Below are 13,621 nucleotides of genomic sequence, written 5' to 3'. Positions count from 1 at the left end.
CTGGAATGACAGAAATAAGGCAAAAGTTGTAAGTTCTAGTAAGTAACATTTTAAGGGTCAGATTTTTCATTAAAAAACCTATTTTCAAATACTTTAGGTTGGGCCTCAATATGAGGTAGAAATCACCTTGAAGCCTTACCTTGTGTTTTTCTATGTAGACTTTCCCTAGCTTCCAATGCATCTAACACCATAGATAAAATACCATCATTGCAACACTGCATTCTACTGTAATCACTGTTAACACAACTAGTAGCTACATTATCTGTTGTCGGCATCTGTAGCTCCTGTTTTCGTATCAGCGGCAGTAGTCGCAGTAAGATGCCAGTAGGACCGGTATTGAGAATGGATTGGTTGGCCTCACGTTTGTATGTGCCGTCTACCATCTATGGGAAATGAAAGAAAGATGATTGTCAGAATGCTTTTTTACACCGCAGTATCACGCAGTGATATTTAAATGTACTGCAACAATTTATTGTGAATGTGATGAATTTTTTGCATTTGAATGCAACCTGTGTGTAATGTATGCATAACCAATCTTTGTAAGTGAGTACAAGGCAATGTTGTACCCCAGTGTGTAACACATGCAACCCAACTAACAGTGAGCAGCCGTACAACCATGTCTGAGAATTATTTATAGCAACAGCAGATATACTGTCTAACAGACAACACTTCAAGCTGTATTTACTCTTACCATATCCAATAGAGAACCTAATAGTTCCTCTGATGGGTTTCCTAGTGCTTTTAATAGATCCCCTAGTCTCTGGTACCCAATGGCTTCTCTGAAGGCAACTTTAGCAGGTGGACAGTCTGTCATCACTGATGCCATGATGTGAAGACAAAAGAAACCAGCCAATTGTTTATTATGTCCAGTCTCCTAAAACCAAACAAACAAATAAATAAGGAAAAAAGGCGAAATAATAAAACTTAAAACATATGATATAAACACAAACAATGTATTTAATGTTTATGCACGAAATGGAGTTTGTTCTCATCTTAGCTATCTAAGGTACATTTTTTTGACAACTGCAAATCATACATTTGGTTGAACTAACCTCATACAAGAGGATGAACTAATCAGGAAAGACTAGTCAGGAAAAAAGCGACCAAACCGGGTCAAAAAGTACCACAATCTGCACCAACTATCTAGAGAATTATTCTATGCACCCTTAGGCCAAAAAAAAATTTATTGTTTGCTTGTCCATAGATCACTTTCAGAAGTTGGGTCGGTCGGTCGGTCGGTCGGGAAAAGTTTTTTTCCCAAGTTACAAAAGCATAATGTGAAGTACTTGTTTGTATGTAAAACACTCAATGACCACAGAATTTCCACCAAATACAAATTCAAGGTAAACCTACTTCATTTGACATGTACATGTCTGGCAGACTTAAAATACTGCATTTTTAAATTCAACAATGTTTTACTTTTAACTTGTGTAGACGCTGAGGATGACATAAAAAATATCGGAACCCTTAGCCAGGTACGAATGGGCCGGGGGAAACAGGCAGGAAATGTTATTTTACATCATTTATATAATATCTTCAGTTTTTCAGACAAAAAGTTCATGACTTTTTTTGGAAAATTGAAAAAAAAAACCTTTTTCAACAACAAAAGTTCTACGGTCGGGACTGCCGAGACGGTTGGTCGGACAAGGACAAGCAAATAACTTTTTTTTTGCCTTATACAAACCCTACCCCAAACCTTCACCCTTACCCTAAGGGTGTGGATTTGTTTTGCATACTTACAATTGCTTTTTCTATGACAGTTATTAGCATGCCAAATATATCAGCATCAACAAAGGCTTTTTGTAATCCCAGCTTTTCTCTTCTCATCAGCATCTGTGGAATGCTCCCTGTAAATAAAAAAAAAAATTGTCATTATATAATATATTCATACACTCTTTTATCAAAGCAGCTAATCAGAAAATCTGCGGTTGATGGAGTGAACACCTATGATATAATAACGAAAGCGAGGAAAGAAGGCCATGATATCTATGCTCACCCTATCAATGGCAGGAAAGTGCCAATTATAGGAATTGTCAATAACCAGCTTTTAATAATACCACACCAGTCCAAGTCAGCTATCCAGAGATTTGTTATCACTAAGACGGACTAGGTACAAAACTGATCACCAAATACAAATCATTTTCAAAAGTTTGCATGTTTTTCATACCTTTTCATAAGAGTACAAAATGTTGCACTAACATGATTACAAACTCTAGAAACATTTTCATAACATTTTAAAAATATTGCCACAAAATGTTTCAACATGTCATTAATGTTGACACACATTTCTTTTCAAAATGTTTTGCCAGAAATATTTAACAATAACAATTGACAGCATTATAAAAACATCAATGTCATATGTTTGTAGACACTAACTGTTCTGAAATGTTTGTATTATCTTTTTAGAACCCGACATCTAATGTTACCAAAAAAAACAATTTTTAAAGCATATTATATACCTCATATATAGATTCCTGTCATCTGATTGGTTGAAAGTGCAGTCATTGAATTAACTATGCCCGCAAAATGAACTATGGACCGGTCCATGGAAATGAACTATGGACCGGTCATGTGCGTCACGATCAAACTGTGCGTTTTTCCCAGCGTAAAATGATATTACGCACGCGTTAATGTTTTCACGCGCTATAAATACGCAAAAATCGCAGATTGTAATCTGTGTGTCGTTCGCATTGATACTATTAATTTCTCTTCCCAAAATCGATGCTTTTAACCAAACAGATGACAAGAATCTTAAGATTTGGTATATAAAACAAATATTGACTGCTTTTTATTCTGGGCATGGTTAAAATTATAGGCCCGCGGTGATCTCAAAACCATGACTGCCCGAGGGGTAGCCGAGGGGCATAGTCATGGTTGTGAGATCACCTTGGGCCTATAATTTTAACCATGCCCCTCATAGCAGTCAATATTTGTATACTATTGTCTTGTATTTTCTGGGTAAGCACCTTTTGTTTTTGTTTTGTAAGCAAAATTACAAGCTAGCTAAATCATCAGGGACTCAAACGCATATAAAAGAAAGAACACATTAGGGACAGAGTAAGCTACTTCCTCAGCAAAGTTACTGTAAAATTGCAAAATAACAACAAAACCTTTTGTTTACTACTTACTGAAGATTGCTAGTTGAATATCTTGGTTTTCATAACAGTTGACGAGTGTCTGGAATAAATCACGTAGTATCTCAGCTAACTCCACTTGTCTCTGCAGGATACAAGAGAAGAGATATATGTCATTGAAATTACAGGCCAAATGGGCTATTCCATTTGAAGGTCATACACCCCTATGCAATACATGACCTTAGTCTTCTACACAGGGTGTGTGAATTTCAAACAAGGTTACCTGAATGGGTGATTCCATTTGAAATCTACACCCCCTTTGAGGACGATTAAGGTTATGTTTCCAATGGGGGGTGTATGAATTTTAACTGGAATAGCCCAATACATCATTAGGATCTAAAACATACTCATCTGTAATGACACAGTTCTGCAACCCCAATATGTGTGTACATAATACAGAATGACCTTTGATTGAGTGGGGTACAGAAATACATAATCCACATTTTGAGGTCAATTTTTGAGTTATGGTTGTTGAATGTAGGTTAATGCATTATGCCATGGCAATGAGACCAAGTAGGTCATTGAGCAAACAGCTGGGTTGGAATCAGTAACAAAAGGCTAATAAACAGAATTGATACCACTTTTATTGATGTTCAATGGCACACAGACAACCCTTGCTCAGCTGGTGCTATGCATACTGCATGCCCTTGGATCAACTCACATCACAAAAGTCAACTTATGTTGAGTCCAGTGCAACAGTAGATTCTATTTGTCTGCGTGAATTCATTCAAGTTGTAGTGTGTACGAAGTGGTTATTTTCTTATACAAATTTTTCATGATTTCTGACCAATTATAGACAATAGAACAGAGGGGAGCAATTGGAAGTATCAGAGCAAATTACCAAGTATCAACTAAATATTGTAGTACGATTTTTGATTATAATAATCAATAGCTGCTTTATGAGGTATGACATCTGGTTATGGTCCAAGAGCATGCTTGTTTGTCAAAATCTCACAAGTGCATCCCTGTTCTCATAACTCTAAGAGAAATGCAAAACAACATACATTTATTCTGAAGTCAAGACGATTATGCACTTCCTCTTTCCACAGAGTACTGTAAAGCACAGGCATGAAAACTGGTCTTGGGAAAAAAACTAAAAACCATGCTTTTTTACCATTTTCTGTTAATTTGATTCAGAAATAAGCTGAAAAACACTAAAAACAATAACAAAAAATGCTAAAATCAGCTAAAATGCTGAATATGTCCATGCTATGCTGAACATGTCCATGCCTGAAAGCAGGTACTTTTTCTGCATGTAAATTTTAGCAATTTACTGATTTTGAACTTCTCTGCTTGTTTTTAAACTCATGATGCTGAATTTTGCTACATAGACCTAAAAAAATTATTTGTGCATCCTTATTTTTGTGGTACCTGTCTAAAGTTTGTTCGGTTTATTTAAGGTGGAAAAAATAAGATTCATAACACTATGTATTGATATAGAATTGCATGCATGCTGTTGAGCGCAATGCTTACGCTAGTTGTGCGTTGCGTAATGTGTGACTGGCGCACGCTTATGTGAATTGACGCAAGTGTGAGTTGGGACTATTGAGTCGCGCAGTAACAAAAGCTAAATAATTTCCTCCTTATGTAAGCCGAACAAACATTAGAGCATGAGAGCACATAATAAATATTCCATGAAAATGCCACCTTTTACATAATGACCAGCTTCACTTACTTGTTCAGGGCTACACATGTGTGTAACTAGCACCATTTGAACGATACACTTGAGAACCACCTCTAACACAGAGTGTTTGGAGCTTGAAGGGCTACTAGACACTTTATTCAACAGACTTTTACTTTTGCTCTCTGATACTAGTAGATCAAACAGGATGTCTACTGTGGCTGGTGATATTGCTATCTGAGCATTCTCCTGGAAAAGAAAGAAAAGAATATTTCAAGGTTGGATAATCAAGGTCAATAACAGGTGCAATGTCAGCAAGGATGTTCTAACAGAATATATATCTCTGTTTTTCTATGTACAGGTAACTGCAATGCAAAAAGAAAAACTGATAGTAAAACACTGTTAAATGTAGATAAGTCAATAACAGTCATGCAATGGGCTATTCCTGTTGAACTACATACACCCCTGTGGAAGACATAACCTTTCTCTTAAGTAACCACTATCGAAACTCCGTATTGGTTTAATTAACCCCAACCAACCTGAGTACAACAAAATACTACAAACAACTTCACTGCATGTGCGTGCATCCCACAGGATGGGGTGATGCAATCACCCTAAGTGATATATGGGCACGCTTTCACTGTCCTGGCCAGCGTAAGACCAGTGGCTAAGTGTCGACGACCTAGTGCTTGGCATGGATTCTTGGATTCAAAGCCCACACAGAGCAAACAACTACTTTGTTTGTTTTCTCTCTTTATTCCTCCCTTCTTTCCCTTCCAGTCGCTAAGAATCCCTTCGGGCATTAGGGTTAATCTACAACCCCTGTTTGGGAGATCAAGGTTAGGTCTTCCAGAGGGAATGCATGGATTTCAAACAGAATAGCCCAATGGCAATGTAAGGAAAATGTACAACCTTTTTTTATAAAGCACTAACACACTCAAATTGGTTTGCAAGGGAACAACCAATGAAGTCCTGTTTTTTTAGTTGAGGGAAATAAAATATCAAAAACATTTGTTGCATGTATAGTTCAAAGTTATGTTGTCCCACTTCTGGTTTTGTTACAGATACCCACATGACATGCACTATCTTTTGAAAACCAATTGAACAAAGTCAATGACTTTCAATGGCTTTTAATGCTCCCATAGGTGATCTTTCTTCTCCATGCCTACCTGAGAGCCAGTAAGGACTGCACCAAACATATGCAACACTCTGTAATGTAAACCAACCTTGACCAGTGATGGCCAGTTTCCTTCTTGGAGACAATCTGTGGAAAACAAGGTGAAAAGAGATAAGCACAAAACAGTTTATTGAATGCTCAATGTATCTGGTCATCATTGTACCGTACCTTAGATGGAATTAGCTGATTCAACAGGGCTGTATTATATCCCTTCCTCCTCATTCAATTGGACCAATAACTCAAAATATGGCATCTTTTTGTTTCCTTTAATGAGAAAAACAACTTTGACAATGAAATTTTTGAACAATGAAAACTGTAATGATTGTTCTCGAATGTGACTTACAGGCTAATAAAAAGTATCAATCATACTTGAAGCACACTTACCATAGAAGAATGGAGCCACTTCTACACTTAGGATAGCAGGCTTGTATTTGTGTTGAGCTGGGTTGACTTGGTATCTGCAATGATTAATTAAAAGCTCATACATTCAATTCACAAGTATCTGAATCTACTAATTCAATGTCATTTGTTGTTCCCACACACACTGGTTTCCCATCCTACACACAGTTACATGTACATGTACTGATGAACTAGCTCTGAAAGTCTTGTGAAAAATCATGAGGCCTGTTATATACTTTACTGCTTAATTTATCAGAAATTCAATGTTGCTACAAACTGAAGTACCACTGCATTGATATTTTTGAACATGTATCAGTCACATTTAGAGTCAGACTTCAAATTAAATACAAGAAGAATAATGTGAAACAATATGCAGAACTTGAGAATAATGGCCACTACCCGAAGAAATTAGGATTACATTTATCAGGGTTATATTAAGGGTTAACTAGAATTAGAATGTGGATGAAGGCTAGGATTATGAGATTTTGATATTGAGATTAATATTATGGTTAAGATTAGGATTAGTAAGGGTTGTATGGGGGTAGCGGCCATTATTTCAAAGTTTGCTCTAAAACAAATTATTTACAAAATCTATTTGTTTCTACATAATTAAAACATACAATATAGAAAACAGATAAGCAGTCACTGTTGCACTCCTGTGGGAACTACCTGGTACCTACGATAACAGTCAAATATCAACATTGGCAATACACCATCACAAAACCAGTTCGACATTAGCTCACAGTGAAACACAATGACATCGCATAACCACCTCACCATCCAGTACATCACAATACATCCCTTTGAATTTTAACACATGGTACAATAAAACTTAACTTTGGTTTACCTCAAGTTTGGTATTAACACCAATGCTTTTTCGCTGTTGTGCTGCAAACGTGCCACCTCCACGTCCTTATATATGTGCAAGTATTCTCTGTGCAGTAAATTTATGAACATGCCAATTCTTTGACCAGCGAAATACACACATGTCACTTGAGGTGAACCAAATTATAGGACATAATATGCATTACAGGAGAAGTTATAGTTATACTAATATTTAAAAAAAAAAAAAAAAAAAAAATATATAAAATCACAGAGGTATCATATAACTCTCTGCTACTTTTACAAGTTCCTATGCTTAAAATGCAATACTGGAAAATTTTATGACCAAAAATGAGAAGGTAGTGAGTGAATGAGTGTAAGTGAATCATTTCATGAGTAAACTTGTGCAAATGTGGTTGAGTTGGTGACAGAATCATATTACATTCCTGAATCCCACTTCCTCCCATGTTGACAGAACTTAAACCCTAACGTGTATTCTTGTTTAACAGTAAGCAAAGGCAGAGGTCGGGTAAGTGTGACAGACAACACTATTTCACACAGTAGATTCTGAAATATACTAAACTGTGTTCAAATAGTAACAGACAAAAATTTTTGTTTGTAAAAAAAACTTACGCTGACATTAATTCACAAAAGCATGCACCAGTCACACAATATACAAAGCACACTTGGCATCGGTTTTTGAGTTAACTGGGCGCCATTCTTTATCATTCAGTGTTTACTGACTTCACTCTCTTAAAATTATGTGTGCTAAATGAAGTATTTTTTTCTCACAAAACAAATGGCCAAACGTTGGCCATATTACCTCAGAGTGAATAATATTGTAAATCTTACCAATTACTAATTTAAATTACATCACTATCAACTTGAGAGGAAACAGGTTACTCCAGTTGGAATTCACACATCCCCATAAAAAGCCTTGACCTTAATCTCCCACACAGGGACTCAGGGAGTGTAATTTCAAATGGGGATGCCTGAATGGGTTACTACATTTGAAATCTACACCCCTGTGTGGAAGATTAAGGTCATGCCTTCCATAGTGGGTGGGTGTATGTACTGTAACTGGAATAGGCCAATGTGGAATACCATACTAAAATCAGAGTAAAGATAGTTTAAGATTATGAAATGATAAGTTTTAATTGCAAGTGACTCGAGTATTACAGATTTCAGACACTGACTGTTATTGTTTGAAAAAGTAGTTCTATGGAGAGTCTGCTTTATATACGTCAAAACTATATAGCTTATCTAGTCCTGAGGGGAATTACATTGCCCCCTTACATGTTGATGGAACAGAAAGCAGGAAGGTCAAACTACATTACAATAATATTGATATCTGATGGGTCTAGCTAGGGATGACCTGTAATTATACTCCAACTGAACACTGTTTTTTCCAAAACTCGTTCAGTCCACCATCAACATATTACTCAATTATTATGGGGTCATTAATAGGTAGTTTAACAAAAACATTTTAACAAATATTTTATTCATGAAATTGTAGAATCTACTCACTATTAAAATTGTCATTTCAATGGGAACAAACCAAAAGATTGATGAAGTCCTATACAAAATAAGGGATGGAGGGTTTTCTAAAATGTTGATTACATTTCTTCTAAACTGTTGTGATACATGTTATTTTAACTCAAATCTGGTTTACATGTAGTTACAGATGGGGAGGGCGGAGATTAGCTATGAAACAAAACTAGTTATGGCACTTCATTGACCTTTTGGTTTGTTCCCTAACAATCACCTGCATCGTTTCTTGGGTAAACATGGCTGTTTAATCCCAGTAAAACAACTTGGTAAATAATGAACATGTGGGAGATGGACTGACCAAGTTTTAGAAAAGTATGCTAATAAATGTTTGAATGAGAAGCTGCAGGATCAACCAATATAACTTGTGATACCTGTGCACTAGGAGAAATACAAAGAGTCTACTAAACTGATATGTACACAGCCAAATTCCTGTATGCAGTTCTATTAAACACAGCAGGTCACTGTGCTGATTTAACACACATCTTTGAGAGGACATCACATGCAGAAATCCATGATTATCTCTCACTGTTGTGTGCTCATGATTTCTGAGTTTCTTTCAGATCTAGGAGCAATTATTTGTATAGTACACAATTATACAGAGGTCCTTCTTGCACACTTTGGGTCTGCTCAGATGGCAAGCGTTTATGATGCACATGAAAAGACTGTCTGGTAAAAGACCTTGGCCACACTTTAGCTACTGCTGTATAAGTAGTTATTTTCACGAGGGCTTTATTTTCGTGAATTGCATGAAATCAACACCTCACAGAAAATATGTTTATAATGTATGGGAAATATAGGACAGAATTAGACAATCGCAAAAATAACAAATTCTTAAATGTCTCTGTTAAAAATACATGTATGCGAAAATTACCACTTATACAGTACTACTTGGATAAACAGATATTCATGACTATCGTTTGCACTATGCTACAGTATCAATATGGTGATTCTGACAGTCGACAGGTTTGGCCAGAGGGCTTCTACTTGGTGTCATCTACATACTGCTTGTGGATCCAGACCCAAGTCTGCACTTCTGTACTCATGTGTGGGGTGTAAATGCATCTTAGCATAACCAACTTCAGATCTGCTTGTTAGAATACCAGTGTAAACTGCAAAGTTAATCATTAAATTAGAATGACCCATAACTACCTGGATCACACATGCAATGTAGATAGACCCAAAGACATGGGTACTGACTTAGAAACAGACCTACTAGAAGAGTCCAGGACTTGTGTGCATTCTTGTGTACACATAGAGTAGTGTATGGGTTTACCCATGAGAAAGGAATTTGGCTGTGCATAGCTGAATGTTATATGTTCCATTCCATCTGGCATATGAGCTTGATCTTATTTTTGGTGCAAAAACCAAAGATGCAGCTTATTTAATTCAGTGATCAATAGCTCATCACTACAGATTGAGCAGGGTTAGAATTTTACAATTAGATTCTCGCAAAGATTCTCGTAAACACAGCTGCAAAAACTTTTTGAGGTCTACACAGTAATTAATTGTTAGAATCAACAAATTCTTCCAAAATTCTCTTTTATATGAATCAAAAGTAATTTGTACTCTGAAACAGAATTCGAACCCTGTAGAGGGAGCTATAACTCAACTAATCAGTCAAGAGCAATACCTTGGATCTTGATCACCTTCCCTTGAATTTGTCAATTATTCCATAACCATACATTAGGGAAGAATCAAAATCCAAGATACTGCTAGTAAAAAGCTAACACCAGGTGCAACCGACTATTACACAATGCAAACATCATCATCATCATTATCATCATCACCATCATCATCACTAGAATTGAGATCATGATGAGTGTGTGCGCATGAGCAGTGCTTACCGTTCTAATTCCTCATCCGATCTGGGATAACAAAAAGTTATAATAAATGGACCACAACAAAGTGGACTGTGTTAATTGATAAGAACTTCATGCTTTATTTTCACAAAGACTTTCATAAATACATCAGAAGTGCCCCAATCAATTATAACTTAGTATTCATATTAACACATGGTTTAGTATGATGGGTTCAGACACTTTATATAGATTAGGCCATTACAGTGCTTCTTAAGACTTTGTGAAACTAGGCATGTAATGTACAAGGGGTATTTCAAAGACTGTGTAGCAAAAGTCAGTAATCATTTATACATACAGTGGTTTCCTAAATACTACCACTTTTTAAAATACAGGTTTCATTTTTGTTTGAAATCTCTAATTTCACAAAATGCGCCACGGTTGAATCACTTTCATCATAAAACTACAGAGCCATTCATTTTTTAGTTAGTCATGTTTTGGAGACAAATAACAAAATATCAAAAAACTTTTCCTCACTTTTGAAAAGAAAAGGAAATTATACTAAATCATTAGAAATAATGATTGATTGATTGATACTCATCAATGTAACCATGCACAAACATTATGTTGAAAAATCTTGAGATAAGAGATTGATTAAAACACCATTTGCTGTACTTTTATTGAAATACACCCTTTATTGGTTTTAAGATGGGGTCATTCACCCCAGCATAGACAGTAAGTTTGTTAATACTGTATTAATTTAATATACCACAGCAACATTAGTAGAAATTATTGGGCTATTCCAGATGAAATTCATACACCCTGTGGAAGATCTGACCTTAGTATTCCACACAGGGATTGTAAATTTCAAATGGGGTTGCCTGCATGGGTGATTCCATTTCAATTCTACACTCCCTGTGTGGGAGATCAAGGTCATGTCTATCATAGATGTGTGGATTTCAACTGGAATAGCGCATTATGAAGTAGCAAGATGACAGTGACATTTGCTTTACATCTGATGCCAAAGGACTCTATATAATACGTTGATTTATTTTTGAAAGGAACTAACATCAAAATAAACTTAAAGAAATCAAACATGTTTTAACATGTTGAAGCAGAGAATGAAATGAAGAGAGTGAATTTAATACTTATAGGATTTGCAGTTGATATGTTAATTTTAGTTGAATTGTACATTTGAACAACTTCCTGGACTTCAACAAACACAAAATATCCTGGTTTGTAATTCATACCTTTTGCAGATTTTGTTTTTGTAGACTTTTTAATTTTAGTTTTATGGCACTTTACCATTTCCCAAGTTCTTTATTGGAACTAGTCATCAAACTTTCAATGCATTATACCTTTCTGGACTTGCTTATGTTTGACATGGATTGAAAAATCTAAATTAGTACATTTTATTCAGTTATTTTTATTTACGTTTCCCAAACCATTAATTTCTTTTTAAATCCAGATCATTTATCTATATATATTTAAATGAAAATGACAAAAATTGTTTTACTTAGTTCAATTGACCTCTTTCAACAAAATGGACATCCAAAAACATATATAACATATTCTGACTTTGAACTTTTGTAATTTTTTTCTTACATGTAATATAATTATTATTTTATTTGTAAAATGAATATAAACATGGTGGCACAGCATAAGGGCTTTTATACTCATAATTTTATTACAGATTTTAAAGTCCATTGTATTAGTTACGTTAATTAGCTTTGATAAAATGGAGTGATAGACCTGCAAGTGATGTGAAATTAGTACTTCAAAACATCAAGTGTTAAACAAAATGGTTAATTTTCCCCATGATCAAAGATTCTTACTTAGAACAATTTTGATATCAACGTGACAGCATGAATATGTTGTCAGAGATACTGATATAAGAAGATATGCACACATAATTTACAAGTTAATCAGGTTACCTACACAAAGTGCAAAATACTACAAGAGTGTTGCCAGAATGTCAGTTTAGCAGCCCAATTGTGCTTCTAGGAGGTCAATTGTCCAGTATTTGCTTGATTGGGTCATATGTGCTGACAGCAGCACTCCACCACCTTCAATTCATAGCAGGTTACATACTGTCACCTGCAAAACATACTTTTTTAACATGGCTTTTAACTAAGGTACTGACTACTTGCAGGATATTTTGTTGTTGATCTACTTACTTTCCTAGCTGTCTTCTCCATATATGATATGGATCATACATAGTTTCACATAGATGTAATACATATGTCAAGAGTGAATAGCAAGCTTCTTTTTCTTCTCCCTCTGCTGATGGGATCTATAATAATGGTTGGATAACAGTAATAAAATGAATATTAAATCTGTTCATCTGGATGTACTATTTTTGATAGCGACAGTATCACGTCTCATCCAAAGCGCATCATCAGGCTGACTCACTGACTGGTTGGATGACAGGTCTAAGTTCATCATGCTAATGCATACACAACATAGCCTATGTTTCCAATTTTTAAATACCATACTTTACAAAGCTTGCTTCAATAGGAGGAATTAATATTCTACTACTACTATATGTAACACGGTCTGATTCAAACAGACCAAAGTCTGTTATATTGAAATTGAGATATATGCCAAAATAAGGAGCATAAAACAACAACAAAAAAAACCCATAAGAAAATGGACATGATCATAACTTTGCAACCAAGTACAAGTATACCAGGGACCTTAGGGATTTCATCATCAATAAGCTTATGTACATTTTGACCAAAACAAGTTAGTGGTAATAACTGAATTGTCAAATTTTTTGATTTTGGTGTGAGTGATCAGATCATGTCACATATGAAGTGAATAATCTACTACAATGATAATCACTGTTCTTGGATTTTAAAATTAAGATATATGTGGACTATCATGGCAAATTTTGGAAACCATGAAAATGAAATATCTTGTCTATGACACAGGTCCACCCCACCCCAGCCACACACACCCCTATGCGAACTTAACATCTTATGAAAATCAGACACTTGTGGAGCAAAATGATCTCCATAAGGTTGTACCTGGACCTATAACTGGGTATACCCAATGGGACCACCCACATTAAAAACACCTACAACTCCACAAGGTCCTCCTGGAGACCTTTACTTTATTG

At 35.5% G+C, this 13,621-nt stretch overlaps 1 protein-coding gene across 1 annotated transcript in view; it reads right to left on the bottom strand.

The window, feature by feature from the left end:
- LOC140152705 (neurobeachin-like protein 1) overlaps nt 1-13,621 on the bottom strand; it is a 65,232-nt gene that overhangs the window by 38,180 nt on the left and 13,431 nt on the right. The window contains exons 5-12 of the mRNA XM_072175167.1: nt 12,678-12,793; nt 6,317-6,390; nt 5,925-6,019; nt 4,810-5,004; nt 3,129-3,219; nt 1,741-1,847; nt 692-874; nt 140-383 (exon numbers count right to left, since the gene is read on the bottom strand). Coding sequence (XP_072031268.1) covers nt 140-383; nt 692-874; nt 1,741-1,847; nt 3,129-3,219; nt 4,810-5,004; nt 5,925-6,019; nt 6,317-6,390; nt 12,678-12,793 — 1,105 coding nt within the window. The remainder of the gene's footprint in view (nt 1-139; nt 384-691; nt 875-1,740; nt 1,848-3,128; nt 3,220-4,809; nt 5,005-5,924; nt 6,020-6,316; nt 6,391-12,677; nt 12,794-13,621) is intronic.

This window comes from Amphiura filiformis, chromosome 5, assembly GCF_039555335.1.
Source record: "Amphiura filiformis chromosome 5, Afil_fr2py, whole genome shotgun sequence".
Classification (NCBI taxonomy): domain Eukaryota; kingdom Metazoa; phylum Echinodermata; class Ophiuroidea; order Amphilepidida; family Amphiuridae; genus Amphiura; species Amphiura filiformis.
The sequence above is the reverse complement of the archived record's forward strand: the minus strand, read 5'-3'. Positions and strand labels throughout refer to the sequence as shown.